At 44.8% G+C, this 19,511-nt stretch overlaps 1 protein-coding gene across 1 annotated transcript in view; it reads right to left on the minus strand.

Annotated features, from left to right (window-relative positions):
* Positions 1-13,686, minus strand: part of METAP2 (methionyl aminopeptidase 2) — a 32,650-nt gene extending 18,964 nt beyond the window's left edge. The window contains exons 1-4 of the mRNA XM_038395790.2: positions 13,339-13,686; positions 12,066-12,170; positions 3,770-3,835; positions 3,328-3,430 (exon numbers count right to left, since the gene is read on the minus strand). Of these exons, the coding sequence (XP_038251718.1) occupies positions 3,328-3,430; positions 3,770-3,835; positions 12,066-12,170; positions 13,339-13,489 (425 nt within the window). The 5' untranslated portion in view covers positions 13,490-13,686. The remainder of the gene's footprint in view (positions 1-3,327; positions 3,431-3,769; positions 3,836-12,065; positions 12,171-13,338) is intronic.
* Positions 13,687-19,511: the final 5,825 nt, after the last annotated feature.

Raw genomic sequence — 19,511 nt, forward strand, 5'->3', positions numbered from 1 at the left:
GAATGGGCCACTTCATACATCTCTGAGCATCCTAAGCTGCAGATGGATATGTAAAGACTCTTTCCCCTACATTAGGCCCAGATCTGGGGTAAGAATGTTCCATCTCCACTCTCCTGCCCCTTCCTGATTCCAGATGGTACAGGCATTCTGCACAGCCCCACCACTTTCCGAGTGCTCCATGGGCACCGTCAAATTTAACAGGGACATGGAGTGGCAAGGAGGAGGATGGAGCTGGTACAGGCATGAGGGGCTCAAAGCAGTGGGAATGCACATGAAGGCTCAGAACAGCGAGCAAGGTGGATGAAATGTTGGAGGGATGACTCAGCAGCTGGGGGCACCTCAAAAAATAAGTTATATATGCACTCTTATTTTTGACACTTTCATCAGTAACATGGGATAGGAGAAAGAGGTAAAGAGATTTTGACAGCATGTTAATTAAATCTCCCCAATGTCACATCTTAGTATGTAAAGACCAGAGAAGAGAAATTCTTGAAAAGAAAGTAGAGTTTAGAAACACAGGCAGGAAATAAAATGAAATTGAAATGAAATGGAAAAATTCAAAATTAATGTACGTGATAAAAAGTAATCCAAAAATCAATTATTCACCCGTAATGCAAAAAAAAAAAAAAAAAAAAAAAAAAACAAGTAACATGAGAGTGGACAACAAGTTCTATGAGCCTTCAATACAACATGACACCAAAAAAAGTAATGCAATTTTATGCTAAAAGTGCCCAAGCATAACTTCAGGGGCGATAACCCCTCTCCATAATAATCTAGCAAGACCACACTAGATTATGTTATATTCATTTCTGAGAATCTCAATCGCAGGAAGACAAACTGAAGTTATTTCAGAGAAAAGAAAAAGAAAGCAGAGGAAAATTTAGCCTGAGTAGAGGTTAAAAAAAAATGACTGATGAGGCCCTACTGTACTGTGTAATAGTCTTTAAAGTGACTTAGAACATAAGAATGGTCACAATGAATCAGACTAATGGTCCATCTAACCCAATATCCTGTCTTCTGACAGTGGATAGTGCCAGATGCTTCAGAGGGAATGAACAGAACAGGGCAACTATTGAATGATCCAACCCGTCAGCCAGTCCCAGCTTCTGGCAGTTGGAGGTTTAGGAACACTAAGAGCATAGGGTTTTATTTTCCACATTTTCTCTTATATCATCTAAAATTACCCAAATGTATCCAGTAGGACATAACCAAGATTTTCATGGGCATTTTTAACATAAGTCATGGACAGGTCACGTGAAATAAACAAAAATTCATGGCCCCATGACCTGTCCTGACCTTGTACTATAAATACCTCTGACTAAATCTTTGGTTTTCTCGGGTGCTCCGGGGGGGTGTAGCTGCTGCTCTGGAGCGGGGTCTCCGGGGCACCAGCTGGTGCTCAGGGGGCGGGCTCTGGGGCACCTGCCACTGCTGGCAGCGGACAGCCCTGCTGGCCCGGGACCGCCATGCAGTGCAGGAGTTCCACTGCTGCTGGTGCGGGGCGGCCCATGACCACTGCTGTTGCAAGGGGCGGAGCAGCTGGCCTCAGGGCCGCCCGAGCAGTCCTGGGGTCAGTCGCACCTGTCAGCTGCAGAAGTCACAGAGGTCCCGGAAGGTCACAGAATCTGTGACAGACTCGCAGCCTTACTGATTGGTAACAGTGGGTGGGTAAACTAACTAAATGACTTCAAAGTTCCTTATCTTCTTTGATTCAGTTTGAAAGCCACACCTATTGTGTATGGGTCACTTTTTAAAATGGGAGAGTTATCTCAAACTATTTCATCTTCCATTGTTCAAGAAGTTATGTCCGTCATAGCCGTGAAAAATCAAGTATCCATTCACAAATACTGCAATATTTATTGACTGTGTTTCAAATAAACACCTTAGAATTTCTATACAATTCTCTGCCCTCAAAAAAGTTGTTCACCTAAGCCTGGAAAGCCACAGGAGGCAGCCCCACTGAACTTTCAAGCCTTTCACAAATCAACAATTCCCCCCCCCCCCCTTTGTTGGGGTTAGATAATCATCCCTTGTTAAACAAAAGAAACCTAACAATTGGTAAATTTTTGCATTTAGCTGGCTAAAACGTATCAAATTATTAAAATCTATATGTGGAACCAACTGAAGAGAAAATCGCTTTGAAACTATGTGGAGTTGTTTTTAGTAGGAGCACATGAGTGGAGAGGCATAGGATGCTCAGTCTAAAGCATATGCTTTGTATTTTGACTTACGACACATTTTAAAGGAACACTATCAACCTGAAATTTAAGCAACTTCAAAAAATTAAGCTACTTTTCATTTAGGTACTGCACCTGTCCATGAGTTCCCTTACCAATGTTTGTGATTTTACAAATCACATTTTGTTTTCGAAACTTTCACTTCTACATTGCTGTGACAGACTCAAACAAGTGAAACTGACTATATAAAGTACAGAAAGTAAAAAGTACTACAGGTAGTTAACAGGACTTCATAAAAGTAAACAGATAAAAATATTTCTCTCTCAAATCTTTCAGCTACAGTAACCTTAGGCATACTTATAACATTAGCAGGCATAAACATTATGTGACTTAAATTTAAAAGCCATTTAAAAGAGATATTGCTAGAGCTGTGAACACTATTTCATTAACAATGTTTTCAACAAATTTTACTGCATTTTCTGTTAGTTAACTATGTGTGTGATGGTCACCTAAGTCTCATGGCATTACTTCTGCTACATGAGCAGGCACGTTTTTTTTTTTTTAAACAAACAGGAAAAGAACTTGACATCAGGGTATAAATATTCAGACATTAGACACACTTTTTCCATTAATGTTACACCTAAAAAAAAGTCTGCTCCTAAGAAAGTCTGCGGATAGCAAGTAAAAGATTGTAAAAATCATATTATTTGCATGTGTTCAAATACTCCCCTGCTCCCCCCACTTTCTATGTTTTTCACCCAACTCCAGTCATCACTATGCTTCACAATTAACATCCTATAAAGAGGATCAAGGAAGTTCACACATGCTACTGCAGTTATTTTAGTTTATTTAGGGACTCCACAAGAAAGGAAGCTACACAAATATTTGAGTAAAATATAAATTCAGTCCAATGAGTTTAAAGGGTCAGGAGGGAGAACATTTCTGACCTGATGACCTCTGTGGAAGAACTTGTTAGATGATCCAGTAAAGAGGCATTACCATCAATTTTGTTCACAATCTGCATTAAGGATTAGTCAAGCAAAGCAGCAAGAAAATTAAGTCTTTCATTGCATATCAGAAGTTCTTTCAGATCAGACATATTTATTTTTTAAACTTAGTTATTTTTAGACTTAAAAACAGAAACATTTACCCATCTTGTGTTGGTGGATATTCGCATTCTTCTCCTCTTGGAAATATGCTACTGGGAAATAGATCACATATTGGAATAGAAGGTGGATCTGTCTGCACCTTAGCTGTTGAGTAAACATTTTAAGAAGTTTTATACTGCAAGCTGTAAATTATCATCAACTGCAAGAAAAGCAAAAATAGCAGAGCATATTTAAGAGCCTCCTGCCAGAATTTGGGCTTATCCCCAGAACACCATGTACCATGATGCCCTCAAGTCATCTGACCTGGCTAATGCTCAGTGCAGCATTCAGAGGCACCAGAGAGAACTTTCAGACTGCCTTGGCCAAGGATCTACGTTGTGTGCCATCCCCCATATTTTTAATTGGGCAACCATAATAGAGTAGGATAAGTTTAAGTGAGACTATGAGAAAATTCCCTTTATTATTGTTGTAATTGACACCTACGTCCTTTCTTCTTTTTCTTTTTCTTCTTTTTCTTCCCTGTTGCTCCATCTCCTTCACCCTCTCCATCTGTAAAAGAAATGTGTTTAAATATACATACAAATCCTCAAAGAGTTAAATGTAGGACAAAAATTATCATGGCACCTTATTGAGAAACTACCAGGTAAGAGGACTTAAAGAACACTCAGAAAACTGATACCTCAATTTTATACAAATTATGAGACAACCTGTATCTGACATCTGAGTTTACAGCTTGTACAAAGCAATGAAAAATCAGTTTTATACAAATTCTGTCTGAAAGTTAAACATCTGACTTCACTTAAAATGTGAACATCACTTTTAAACTATGCCACAAGCAAATAGAAGAATGAGTTTTGAACCAGGTACAACACTGCATCTGGGACCAATGCTGCTTCTACCTCAGCTGCATTGAACTTGATGTTGTTCAGATTTGTTACAATTGCCCTAATTCATAGACTCTACAAACTTTGAAGAAAGCTGAATAGGTAAGAGACAGCTAGAAGCAATCACCAACAGTTGCAGATTCCTTCCCAACTCCAGATTCAGATATAACAAGATACTTCTGAAATTACCACTGCTGATAGCGTATCTCTGAATAGTTCCTTTATGTTGGTGGCATATTTAAGAAGTGAGTCAATGAAAAAGGAAGCCTATGAGGAATTTGATAGAAATAGAGTACTTTCCATCCCAAATCCCATTCTCTGAATCTAGCTAACATGAGGCCTCTGCAGAAAAGGGGTTAGAAAGAATCATATCGGACAATACAGCTGGAAAGAAATGACTACCACTTTAGAGAACTGTTACTTTCCTTTACCAGAAAAACAGTGATGACAGAACTCACAAAAGTCAATGTGGTGGTCACCACATAAGTTGTGCAGAAGTTATAAATGACAGGTACCCCAGGAGTGGGACTAATATTCATGGTACTCCTTCCTACAAATTTTCAGAGCTTGAAGAGAGAGGAGCACATGGCATCAAAGCAGCAAGAAACAACAGCAGGAGAGTGATTACAGCATGGTTTGACTCTATCCAAAAATAACATTTACTTAACATGATGTGGCTACATCTAGTAACGTTTACCTACTCCATGTGTGCAAAGATTATATATAACATTGTACAATATGTTTAGCTGAAGTGCTGATCACTCTGCACATCTATTTGCCTACACTTTCTAGGTTGGGGCAGGCAAACTTTTTGGCCTGAGGGGCACATGGGGTTTTGGAAATTGTATGGAGGGCTGGTTAGGTGAGGGGATCGTGCCCCCTCCCCAGGACCCCAGCAACATCCAACCCCGTTCCCAAACGGCCCCCCCCGGACCCCTGCCCCATTCACAATCCCCTGTCCCCTGAACGCCCCCAGACCCCCACCACCCCATCCAACCCCTCCTCTCATTCCTGACTGCCCCTCCCCGGGACCCCTGCCCCCATTCAACCCCCTGTTCCCGCCCTGACCCCTATCAACACCCCCGCCCTCTGACCACCACCGTGAACTCCCCTGCCCTCTATCCAACCCCCCCCCCCCCCGCTCCCTTACCACACTGCCTGGAGCACCGGTGGCTAGCGGTGCTACAGTTGCACCGCCTGACTGGAGCCGGACCACGCTACCACCTCCACCATGCAGCACAGACCACTGGGTCAGGCCAGGCTCTGCAACTGCGCTGCCCCAGAGGCTCACAGAGCATTGCACCAGCGGCGGAGCGAGGTGAGGCTGTGGGGGGGGGGGGACAGCAGAGGAGGGGCTGGGGGACAGCCTCCCGGGGCAGGAGCTATGGGGCTAAGCACGAGTGTCCCACAGGCCGTAGTTTGCCCACCTCCGTTCTAGATCCAAACACTAGCCACTCCAACTCTCCACATCTCCAAAAACTGATTCCAGAAGTTGTCTCAATTTCTTATGAATATAAAGTGTTGCTATTTTCGTCATATTTACTCAGAACCCTGTATTTGCTCATCTATAACAATTGACAGGGCATTCCTTGCGCAAAAATTGGAATCACTAGATCTCCATGCCTTTCAAATGGCAAATGATTTATATAAAATGGTCAATGTAATCTAAGTTAAGTGATTTTTAGATCATTGGGGTCCGGCAGTGGGTGTAGATTTTAGTACTTAATTAAAACCCAGTCTGTAAAAGAAAGTCCAGTTTCTGCCTTAAGTATCTCGTTTTATAATCTTTAAGGATATCTTATAGATACAAACAGCTTGTTGTTTCTGCTTTTTAATCTGTCCTGCCAGGTCCTCAATCAAAACTGTATTTAGCATTTAGGTGGTCAATCTCTCCGAATAGCCTGTACTTATTTCTTTCAATCACAATAACTGTGTCACATTGATCTTGACCTTGAACGGTGCTTAATCCATTAACACTATCAGAAAAAGTAGCAGCCTTGGCATACAGTTCACTAACTCAGGAAGTCAGAGAATCTTTCAGGTCCCTTTGCTAACCACTGCAGACACTGGCAAAATTCAAGAGGTCAGTAGCTAATGTTATTCACTTGCCAGCTAATGTCTTACCCTGCACCCATCCATACGACAAAGCCATTTACTTCGACTTAAAGGACTCTTAAAATTGATTTCTGTACTCATCCCCCGACGAGGGGATTAGCGCTGAAATCGACCTTGCCGGGTCGAATTTGGGGTAGTGTGGTCGCAATTCAACGGTATTGGCCTCTGGAATCTATCCCAGAGTGCTCCATTGTGACCGCTCTGGACAGCGCTCTCAACTCAGATACACTGGCCAGGTAGACAGGAAAAGGCCCGCGAACTTTTGAAACTCATTTCCTGTTTCACCAGCGTGGCAAGCTGCAGGTGAGCGTAGATCTCATCAGCAGAGGTGCCCATGATGGAGTCACAGAATCGCAAGAGAGCTCCAGCATGGACTGAATGGAAGGTACAGGATCTGATTGCTGTATGAGGAAACAAATCCGTGCTATCAGAACTCTGTTCTAAAAGACGAAATGCCCAAACATTTGAAAAAAATATCCAAGGGCATGAAGAACAGAGTCTATAACAGGGACCTGCTGCAGTGCCGCATGAAACTTAAGGAGCTCAGGCAAGCCTACCAAAAAACCAGAGAGGCAAACGGCCACTCGGGGTCAGAACCGTAGACATGCCGCTTCTATGATGAGCTGCATGCCATTCTAGGAGCTGTAGACACCACTACCCCACCCCTGTGCTTTGACTCCGTCAATGGATTATCACGCAACAGGGATGCACATTTTGGGGACGAGGAAGATGAGGAGGAGGCGGCAGCTGAAAATAGCGCACAGCAAGCAAGTGGAGAAACCGTTTTCCCCAAGAGCCAGGAACTGTTTTTCACCCTGGACCTGGAGCCAGTACCCCCCGAACCCACCCAAGGTGGGCTCCAGGACCCGCCAGGCGGAGAAAGGACCTCTGGTGAGTAAATATAATACATGGCTTAAAAGCAAGCGTGTTTAATGATTAATTTGCGGCCACTACAGCTACTGGAAAAGTCTGTTAACGTGTCTGGGGATGGAGCGGAAATCCTCCAGGGACATCCCTATGAAGCCCTCCTGGATGTACTCCCAAAGCCTTTGCAAAAGGTTTCTGGGGAGGGCACCCTTATTCCATTCACCATGGTAGGACACTTTACCATGCCAGGCCAGTAGCAAGTAGTCTGGAGTCACTGCATAAGAAAGCATGGCAGCGTATGGTCCCGGTGTTTGCTGGCATTCAAGCAACATCCATTCTTTATCTCTCTGTGTTATCCTCAGGAGAGCGATATCATTCATGGTCACCTAGTTGAAATAGGGTAATTTTATTAAGGGGACATTCAGAGGTGGCCGTTCCTGCTGGGCTGTTTGCCTGTGGCTAAACAGAAATCCTCCCCTCTGTTAGCCACGCAGTGGGGGAAGGGGTGAAGCGATCATCCCAGAGAATTGGGTGTGTGTGGTGGTGGCGGGGGGGGGGGGGGTTAGTAGGGTTTGTGCTACACGTTAACCTGAAAACCGCAGCCCCTCCTTTTAAATTGCCAACCCATTTTAAATGGCCAACCCAACGGCTGTTTGGTATGGGAAATGAGGGTGCTGCTGTTTGAAACCATTCCCACATGTTATGAAGGTTAAAGAAGCCGAAAGACTGTGGCTTACCATGGCTGCCTGCAAGCCGAATTCTGTTGCCCGCCGGCCCTGCGTGTGTGATCTCTCACACCAAACCAGCAGACCCTCAATATAAGGGGCAAAATGCAACCTTGTACCGAATGCACATGTGCTATGAATGTTAACAACAAGACCCTAAAAGAGTCTACCCATTGTTCTCTAAAATGTGTCTTTTTGATTAATACTCTCCCTTTTTTCCCCCTCCCGCAGCTGCAAATGTTTCAACGCTCACACTACCATCTCCTTCCCAGAGGCTAGCGAAGATTAGAAGACGAAAAAAATACACTCGCAATGAAATGTTCTCTGAGCTCATGCAGTCCTCCGACACTGAAAGAGCCCAGCAGAACGCGTGGAGGCAGACAATGTTAGAGTCCAGGAAAGCACAATATGAACATGAGGACAGGTGGAGGGTTGAAGATAGATGGCGAGTTGAAGATGATAGGTGGCGTCAGCTTGCTGACAGAAGGCAGGATGCTCTGGGGTCTGGTTGAGGTGCAGGAAAGACAGCATGAGCACAGACCGCTGCTACAGCCCCTGTGTAACCAACCACCCTCCTCCCCAAGTTCCATAGCCTCCTCACCCAGACTCCCAAGAACACGGTGGGGGGGCGGGAGGGGAAGAGATTCTCTGGGCACCCAACCACTCTATCCAGAGGACTGCCCAAGCAACAGAAAGCTGACATTCAATAAGTTTTAAAGTGCAGCGTGGCCTTGTCCTTCCCTCCTCCTGGGCTACCTTGGCAGTTATCCCCCTATTTGTGTGATGAATTAATAAAGAATACATAAATTTGAAGCAACAATGACTTTATTGCCTCTGCAAACGGTGATCAAAGGGGGGAGGGGAGGGTGGTTAGCTTACAGCAAAGTAGAGTGAACCAAGGGGCGGGGGTTTTCATCAAGGAGAAACAAAGAACTTTCACACCATAGCCTGGCCAGTCATGAAACTGGTTTTCAAAGCTTCTCTGATGCGTACCACGCCCTCCTGTACTCTTCTAACCGCCCTGATGTCTGGCTGCGCATAATCAGTGGCCAGGCGATCTGCCTCAACCTCCCACCCCACCATAAATGTCTTCCCCTTACTCTCACAGATATTGTGGAGCACACAGCAAACAATGGGAATATTGGTTTTGCTGAGGTCTAACAGAGTCAGTAAACTGCATCAGTGCACTTTTAAATGTCCAAATGCACATTCTACCACCATTCTGCACTTGCTCAGCCTATAGTTGAACAGCTCCTAACTACTGTCCAGGCTGCCTGTGTATGACTTCATGAGCCATGGCATTAAGGGGTAGGCTGGGTCCCCAAGGATAACTATAGGCATTTCAGCATCCCCAACGGTTGTTTACTGGTCTGGGAAGAAAGTCCCTTGCTGAAGCTGTTGAAACAGACCAGAGTTCCTGAAGATGTGAGCGTCATGTTCCTTTCCCGGTGATCCCACGTTGATGTCCGTGAAACGTCCCTTGTGATCCACCAGTGTTCACAGCACCATTGAAAAGTACCCCTTTCAGTTTATGTACTCCCTGCCTTGGTGCTCCGGTGCCAAGATAGGGATATGGATTCCATCTATCGCCACACCATAGTTAGGGAATCCCATTGCAGCAAAGCCATCCAGTATGACCTGCACATTTCCCAGAGTCACTACCCTTGGTAGAAGCAGCTCAGTGATTGCGTTGATTGACTACTTGGATCACAGCAGCCCCCACAGTAGATCTGCCAACTCCAAATTGATTCCCGACTGACCGGTAGCTGTCTGGCGTTGCAAACTTCCACAGGGCTATCGCCACTTGCTTGTGAACTGTGAGGGCTGCTCTCATCTTGGTATTCTGGTGCTTCAGGACAGAGGAAAGCAAGTCACAAAGTTCCATGAAAGTGGCCTTTCGCATGTGAAAGTTTCGCAGCCATTGGGAACCGTCCCAGACCTGCAATACTATGCTGTCCCACCAGTGGGTGCTTGTTTCTCAGGCCCAGAATTGGCATTTCACCGCATGAACCTGCCCCATTACCACCATGATGTCCACACTGCCAGGGCCCGTACTTTGAGAGAAGTCTGTGTCCATGTCCTCATCACTCTCCTTACTGCATTGCCGTCGCCTACTCGCCTGATTTTGCAGGTTCTGCTTATACTGCTGGATAATCCGCGTGGTGTTTAGAACTGTCATAACTGCCGCGGTAATCTGAGCGGGCTCCATGCTTACCGTGGAATGGCGTCTGCACGGGTAACCCAGGAAAAAAGGCACGAAATGATTGTCTGCCGTTGCTTTCACAAAGGGAGGAAGGGGGACCTGATGATATGTACCCAGAACCACCCACGACAATGTTTTTGCCCCATCAGGCGTTGGGATCTCAACCCAGAATTCCAATGGGTGGCAGAGACTGCGGGAACTGTGGGATAGCTACCCACAGTGCAACGCTCCGGAAGTCGATGCTAGCCTCTGTGTGGACACACTCTGCGGTGGACTGTGGACACACTCTGCCGACTTAATGGTCTTAAATGGGGACACACACAATCAACTGTATAAAATCGATTTCTAAAAAATTGACTTCTATAAATTTGACCTAATTTCGTAGTGTAGACATAGCCTCAGAAACACAATAACTATACTTTCCATTATCTCAGATGAGCTAAGCTGCCAGCCCAATTCAGAATGCAGAAGAACCGTAGTGAATACTTTCCGAACCCTTCTTCCCATCCAATGGGCAGTGTTAGGGTTACCCAACTGTGGAGATGGCCAAAAAATGGGAGTACTTTTTAAAGAAAAACGAACAGGAACAGATTTCAGGCACAGTCTCTATGCTATTTCCCACAATTACACAGATTTCAAGTGGTGTGAAAAGAATGGGTCAGGCAAAAGACACTAGAGGCAATCAAAAAATTAAAAATTCTGATATTTAACTTGTGTATATTGTAAAACAATTTACAAGTAATTTGTACAGAAGAGAGGGAGAGTGTTATTTCAGTGAGAATACCACTTTAAATTTAAGGTTAAGTATTGATAACTACACTGTAAAAAAGAGAGCAAAATGAAATTCAATGTACTAGTTTATCTATGAAGAACACCACTCTCCCCGAGATAAAATATCCAAGGATTCTAATTCCCCCCGCCCCGCCAGGAATTCTTTTCCCTATGAAGCATTCACTATTATTCTCACTGAATTCTGACTCAACAGCAATCATTGTAACAACGTACACATTACATTAACATTAATATTCCTTTACCCCATCACCTGAAGTAAGCCATCAGAAATCCAGTTTTATCAGAACATAGTACTATGAACAGCAATTAAATGGACCTGGATACTGTACGTATGTTCAGAATCAAAGGTTGTCGTCTAGTGTTATATGCACCAATGCAATTTTTTTCATCTTTCTACTAAGTGTTTTTGGATACTAATATCCAATTTAATATGTTCTGAAACCTAAAGCTCCAGAGGTAGTTTGCCAAGAGATGAATTTAAAGATGATCACTTTAGGATGTTGAGCCACTTTAATGATAATTCAGCAGACAAGTGCTAAATGCACGGTTTTATTACATAGAAAAATGAATTTACTAAATAGGTTAATTCTATTTTATTTTCAAACATGTAATATGTTTATAAAATAAGGTATGTTTAAATTCAGATTAGAAACAAAAAATGATTCACATACTACTTGTTTAGAATGCGTATTGGCAACAATCAAAAGTGTGTACCTGTATTGCAGTGTGTTTCATATTTCTTTAGTTGGGTTTTTGTGCAAGAACTAGGATTACAGGTAGAATTTTCTTCAGTGACTAGAAATACACACGTTTTATAATAGTGTCTCTTATTTATTATAGCATCTCCTCAGACTCTTCCTCCAGCATTCCCCTATATTATTTGTTCTATATCAGACTAAAAGATCTCCTTTGTGGTATAAATCCATAAGGATAAAAACCAGCTACAACTTTTGCTATCAGCTTGCACAATGTTTGTCTGAAATTTAACCTCTTGCTCAAGTAACATAATGTTGCTCAACAGTGAATGAGGATAGCAAATCACTGAATATGAAGAAAAAAATGCTGCAAATATACAATTTTGCATGAAAAAATTACTTAAACTGGAAAACACTAGACAGCCGTAGAAAGTACAATTTCAAGCACTTCATAGACTTTCATTTTAGATGTTAGAAAAATAAAAATGTTACACTTGCCTTCATCATCATCATCTTTTTCCTTCTCCTCCAGTGTTTGTTTATCCAACTGTTTTGTCACATCATCAAGAGCACCTTCTAATTCTCTCTCTGTTTCTTGTTGTCCTGTTTGCAAAATAAAGTGCGATTTAACACAATAAAATGGCTCTGAATTGTGATATAAAAACCTAAACAAAAAAAAATCTGAATATTTTTACCACCCTCATTATGAAGATATCAGAGCACTTCTCACCTTTTCTAAAGTAGCGAACACGTAATAACTCTTAGGTACTATGGTGAAAGGAACCATTATAAAAACCTGCACATAAAGGTAAGATTATCCAATAGTTCAAATAACTACAGTTCTTTTCTGTCTGTATAATTCTGCTGTCCCTAGCACCAGCCTGCTCCAGGGAGATAACACAAGTGTTATGAAAATAATGATAAACACGAAATATCTTCATCTCTAACTTCTAGCCTGTTAAAAGAAACTCAGATTGTGATTTCCTTATACTATTTGCACAGCCTCACCTCAGATCTCTATGTACAATATTTGGGAGGTTAGCAGGGAAAGGCTCCCTCCTGTGGGATAAACTTTAAGGCAACAAAATTATGCTCTTTATCTCTGGCCATAGGGGTGGATATTACTGTGTACAAAACAGCATTCACAATCTCCCCGCAAACTGTCCCTGAAACAGGCTGTGAGCTGAAACATACAGGAACTTTCTCACACAAACGTATGAGCAACCCACAGTCCCTGTGCCAATGCTACGACTCTTTCCATCTTAACCGCTATTTTGAGTGATCTTCACGCACCTCACATCACCTGCCTCAAAGACAAGCACCAGGAGCAGAGAACGAGGGAAACAACAGCAAGGCCACAAAAACCTTTACGGTATCAGTCTCATCGTGGCCCACCACTGACAGACTGACCCCAGGGCAGATTTCCCCCTCCCAGTGGCAGGCACGCTCCCAGAACCCCCTCCCGGATCAAGGAGAGACTTGCCCCCAGTCCCGCCACAGCCACAGCCACACACACACACACACACACCCCCCAACCCCCCTCCACGGCCGCTTCTCGCACCCCACCCCCACCCACAGGCTGCCCCCAAAAGCCGCTTCACGCGCCCCTGCCCCGGCTGCCCCCCGCCAAGGCGGCTTCACTGTCACCCGCCGCCCCCAAGGAGATTCGCCCCAGTCCCGCCACACTAACTCTAGCCCCCGCCCGCAGGGCCGTGCCCGGCCCCGCTCCCTGCCCGCGGGAGGGTCTCCAGGCCCCGCTCCGGCCCCTTACCCGCGGAGGCGGCTTTGCCCTTCTTCTTTTTCCGCCGCTTCTTCTTGGCGCCCTCCTCGGCGCCGGGCCCCACCGCGCCGCCCTCCGCGTCCTCGGGCTCCAGCAGCAGCTCCCCGTTCAGCTGCTTCGCCGCCTGCTCCGCGCCCGCCATATTGCCGCGGCCTGACACCGACGGAGAGCCCAGCGGGACCGCCCCACGCCACCCGCGCAGCGCTCGATGGCACAGCGCGGGGCATGCCGGGAAGGCTCGAGGCCGGCCGCCGGGCGGGGCTACGAGACGCCCGTTGCTGCGAGGGGAGGGAGGGAGGCGGGCAGAGTCTGTGCGCGCGCGCGCTGCCTGTGCGGGGCTGCTCTCCGCCCCCTGGCGGCCTGGTCTGGCGGCCTCGGCGTACCCGGCCCCGGCCGCCTCCGTCTGCCTGGCGTCCGGCCCGGCCCGGCCCGGCCCGGCCCGGAGCGTAGCGGAGGCAAACTGCGCGTCGACCGTTCGACGCGGAAACCGCTTCCACACCGTTTGCACAGGCGCCCCTCCCCCTACCGTGTTCTGACCACTTACAGGGGCCTGCAGAAGGATTTCAGATTTCAGAGTTGGGGCATCTTTCTTCAGTCAGGTTACAAGCGTTGCCGCCTCTCTACCCCAGCCTGGCAAGAACCACCACACTGATCCCCCTTCCCCTCCTTTTTTGCCTCGCGCTGCATGGCGGCTGTACATAACGTTTGGAACCCCTCCCCCCCCCCCCAAAAAAAAGGCCTGGTGGAGCCATCTTTCAACTCCATTGCCATTATCTCAGCCACTTGGGTGACTCCAGATAGGTTCAGAGAATTGGGCTTCTGTTTGGAGGGAAGCCGTGGATCAGGGAGAGAGGCTGGCAACTCATTGCAAAGGGGAGTGGTGTAGAAGCCAATCATGAGGAGGCCACTGTACGTTCCCCCACAAGAATCTTTCGAAGGGATATAACAGAAGACAAATGACTATACATATAGGAGCAGTTCCTACTCAAAGGGATAATTATTATGAATAAATAAATAAAATCACAGAAGATTAGGGTAGGAAGAGACCTCCAAGGGTCATCTAGTCCAACCCCCTGCTCAAAGCAGGACCAATCCCCAACTAAATCACCCCAGCCAGGGCTTTGTCAAGCCTGACCTTAAAAACCTCAAAGAAAGGAGATTCCACCACCGCCCTAGGTAACCCATTCCAGTGCTTCACCACCCTTCTAGTGAAATAGTTTTTCCTAATATCCAACCTCGACCTGTTCTCTGCAACTTGAGACCATTGCTCCTTGTTCTGTCATCTGCCACCACTGAGAACAGCCAAGCTCCATCCTCTTTGGAACCCCCCTTCAGATAGGTAAAGGCTGCTATCAAATCTCTCCTCGCTCTTCTTTTCTGCAGACTAAATAAGCCCAGTTCCCTCAGCTTCTCGTAAGTCATGTGCCCCAGCCCTCTAATAATTTTCGTTGCCCTCCACTGAACTCTCTCCAATTTGTCCACATCCTTTCTGTAGTGGGGGGCCCAAAACTGGACACAATACTCCAAATGTGGCCTCACCAGTGCCAAATAGAGGGGAATAATCACTTCCCTCAATCTGCTGGCAATGCTCCTACTAATGCAGCCCAATATGCCATTAGCTTTCTTGGCAATATGGGGACACTGTTGACTCATATGCAGCTTCTCATCCACTGTAATCCCCAGGTCCTTTTCTGCAAAACTGCTGCTTAGCGAGTCGGTCCCCAGCCTGTAGCAATGCATGGGATTCTTCTGTCCTAAGTGTAGGACTCTGCACTTGTCCTTGCTGAACCTTGTCCGATTTCTTTTAGCCCAATCCTCCAATTTGTCTAGATCACTCTGGACCTATCCCTACCCTCCAGCATATCTACTTCTCCCCCAGTTTAGTGTCATCCATGAACTTGCTGAGGGTGCAATCCATCCCATCATCCAGATCATTAATGAAGATGTTGAATAAAACTGGCCCAGGACAGACCCCTGGGGCATTCCGGTGATACTGGCTGCCAACTACACATCGAGCTGTTGATCACTACCTGTTGAGCCCAACAATCTAGTCAGCTTTCTATCCACCTTATAGTCCATTCATCCAATCCATACTTTTTTAACTTGCTGGCAAGAATACTGTGGGAGACCGTATCAAAAGCTTTGCTAAAGTCAAGATATATCACATCCACCACTTTCCCCATATCCACAGAGCCAGTTATCTAATCATAAAGGCAATCAGATTGGTCAGGCATGACTTGCCCTTGGTGAATCCATGTTAACTCTTCCTCATCACCTTTCTGTCCTCCAAGTGCTTGAAAATGGATTCCTTGAGGACCTGCTCCATGATTTTTCCAGGGACTGAGATGAGGCTGATCGGTCTGTAGTTCCCCGGATTCTCCTTCTTCCATTTTTAAAAGATGGGCACTATATTTGCCTTTTTCCAATCGTCCGGGACCTCCCCTGATCGCCATGAGTTTTCAAAGATAATGGCCAGTGGCTCTGCAATCACATCCCTTAGCACCCTCGGATGAATTAGATCTGGCCCCATGGATGGCTCAGCTTTTCTAAATAGTCCTTAATCTGTTCTTTCACCACTGAGGGCTGCTCACCTCCTCCCCATACTGTGCTTCCCAGTGTAGCAGTCTGGGAGCTGACCCCGTCTGTGAAGACCAAGGCAAAAAAAGCATTTAGTACTTCAGCTTTTTCCACATCATCTGTCACTAAGGATCCCACACTTTCCCTGACCTTTTTGTTGCTAACATACCTGTAGAAACCCTTCTTGTTACACTTCACATTCCTTGCTAGCTGCAACTCCAGTTGTGCTTTGGCCTTCCTGATTACACCATTGCATGCTTGAGCAATATTTTTATACTCCTCCCTAGTCATCTGTCCAAGTTTCCACATCTTGTAAGCTTCCATTTTGTGCTTAAGCTCACCGAAGATTTCTCTGTTAAGCCAAGCTGGTCGCCTGCCATATTTGCTATTCATTCTACACATTGGGATGGTTTGTTCCTGCGCCTCAGTAAGGCTTCTTTCAAATGCAGCCAGCTCTCGTGGACTTCTTTCCCCCTCATATTAGCCTCCCAGGGGATCCTGCCTATCAGTTCCCTGAGGGATTCAAAGTCTGCTTTTCTGAAGTCCAGGGTCCATATTCTGCTACTCTCCTTTCTTCTTTTTGTCAGGATCCTGAACTCAACTATCTCATGGTCACAGCTGCCCAAGTTGCCACCCACTTCTACTTCCCCTATCAATTCTTCCCTGATTGTGAGCAGCAGGTCAAGAGGAGCAGGACCCCTAGTTAGTTCCTCCAGCACTTGCACCAGGAAGTTGTCCCCAACAATACCGTATCTAATACTTAGATACAGTGGGTGAGGTAATATCTTTTATTGGACCAACCTCACCCACCCTGTCTCTCTAATATCCCGGGACTGACATAGCTACAACAACACTGCATACAACAATTATAACACTTAGAGCTGTTATGCATTTTATAACTTCAGTATACTGAACAAACTAATTAACCATCTCGGATGGGTCTTGAGGTACCTAGGACTGTGAGTCACCTTTTTACCCCCTGCCTCTACCAAGAGGGAATGTAGCCTGTGGCAGATTGTTTTTAGCTCCCTGACACCATCAGTCTGTCAGCCACTCAAATACTCTGTTCTGGCCTATGCCAGCCCTAATGTTGCCTTGCAAGTTAACAAGAGGTGCACCCCAGTCCCTGAGTCCCCTTGAACCTGAGTTCCCCTGTGATATCCAGCCCCTGACACTGGCTACATCAAGGAATCCAGATCCCCTGCTCTCAAAGAAACAGTGTACCCCAGTTTACCAGGTGAACCTTAAATCACCACTCATATATAATACACAGCATTTAAAATAAAACTAAAGAAGGTTTAAATAAGAATGGTGGTTCCACTAGAAACAAGAGAGAGTGATGGAAATAAATGGTTACTATAAAATGAAATAATAAAATGTGATCTAGGGCCTACACTTATTAATAGTTACCTTTCTCAGCTAATAAGGTAGCTTTCCTCTCCAAAGTTCAGTCTCTTGCCAAGGGGCCTGGTTTCACAGGAACTAGGATCAAATCTTTCATGAAATACCCCCACTCAACAAGATGTCGCCTCACTCAGTAAATGGACGAAGAGTGTCTTTCTCCACACTGCTATATGATTCAGTCTTTTGTCTTTATTCACAGACCCCTCTCTGTTATAATATGCCTTTCACCTCCAAGTGGCTTTGGATGTTTGTAGTTGTCTTTGCTGGTTTTCCATTGACTGTTCTGGGATCAGGCAAGAGTAGACAATTGAACCCTGCATTTCATCACCGGCTGACCTGAGAGGGGTAGTAACTGCCTCCCACTTGAATCATTACTGAGACATACAATTTGCTGGTGACTAACTTTTACTTCAAGGCATAATAAGGCATAATTTTCAATAGAGTTACATTATTGCTGAAATATTATCCATACACACATCTCACAGTGATTATGAGTATTGATAAGTTACAATCCTTCTGTACCTGTCATGGATAAATACCACGGTGTTTAGGTATAGTAGTGTATTAGGTATAGTGAGTTGTCGGCTCTGAGACAGGAGTTGCTTGGAAAGAGCAGTGAACACTTAGCCTCACAAGAACCTGATTTTAGAGTTAGAAAAGTAAGGAAGAGAAGTTAAGTAATTTGCCAAAGTTCACATGGAGCAAGAGTTATACACTGAGCTGAGATTAGTATACACGGAATCCTGGTTTCTAATCCTGTTGATCAGAGGGACCACTAGCCCACCCTATCTTTCACAGTGACAGACCAGATAGACTATTCCACATACAAAAAATCTGTCCATTGTCTCTATCGCTATAGCCCTTGCCCACCCACCATTCTTGCTTGATGGGGATGGAAACAATGTGAGGGGAAATGCCGTACATTGAAATTTGTAGAATTCCCACATCCTTTGCTTGTAAAACACAATATAGATGTAAAGTAGTATAAAAACAAAAAGAGAGAACAGGTGTGCTGCCATTCATCACCACTTCATTAATTAAGTCAACTTTATTCCTGATACCGCTAGGCCTGGTCTACCCACAGTTTTTGTACTGGTATAACTATGTCAGTTAGGGGGTCTGATATTTTTCATGCTAGAATATTATAACTATACCAGTACAACCCCTAGTATGGAGAGAGTTATACCAGTGAAAAGCTGCCATATGACAGTATCATTTATTTCCTTTTCTGTACAGGAATAAAGTATACTGATATAAGCATATTTATACAGGTATAATTGTATCCATTGAAAGTTGTACCAGTATAGTTAAAACAGTACAACTTTTGTGTGTAGACAACGCTGCTAACTTTTTAACACTGTTCCCATTTCTGCTATTCCGTTAATCATGCTCCCGGATCAGGATCTCTGCAGTGTGTAGCTGATTAGGATAGGCCACGAAGGATCAGCCTTTCATTTTATTAACAATATATTGCATAGCTATATATATATATAGATATATAGATATAGATATAGATAGATATAATGTTACTGCTGCCTCAGACAGCTTTAATCTATTTCTTTACTGTGTGGTTTTCTAATTAGATAGGAGGGAGAATGCACAGAGCAGGTGTTCTTTGTTTTTTAATCCTGGCCAAGCCTTCATTTTTATTTATTGTTTTTATTTGTGCACATCATCTGTATTGTGCCTATTATAGTCCTGTGGGTTTATAACTGTGTTCCCATTTTCCAGTACTTTGTCTTTCAGCTTCACATGTAGCCATTGTCCCTTCTGGGGAGCTGAGGGAGGCAGCCATGGTGGACTGAGGCAGATGCACTGAGTGGTGCTCCCTATCCTGCTCCTTAATTGTTCGTAAGATTAGGAAATTTTCCAGCCCATTTGTTTTCACAATTACATAGCAGGGGCTAGAGATAATGGAGGTCTGCAAGTTTATGGAAACCAGTAGGTCAGGAGTGGACTAGAGAGGAGGAGCTGATAATGAGCAATGGTGGAGAGAAGAAAAAGTGAGAATAATAACAATGCAGAGCTGAAAATCCAGAGAATGAGAACACAAGCCACGGTGAATAAGGGAGGGGGTGAGAAGAGCAAAGCAGCACATGGATGATAGGAGAAAGAATCAGTGGCAGTAGTAGTTTACAAAGGTGACAAGAAATGAATACAAAAATAACAGAGGAAATGAAATA

The sequence above is a fragment of the Dermochelys coriacea genome, chromosome 1 (assembly GCF_009764565.3).
Source record: "Dermochelys coriacea isolate rDerCor1 chromosome 1, rDerCor1.pri.v4, whole genome shotgun sequence".
Lineage (NCBI taxonomy): Eukaryota > Metazoa > Chordata > Testudines > Dermochelyidae > Dermochelys > Dermochelys coriacea.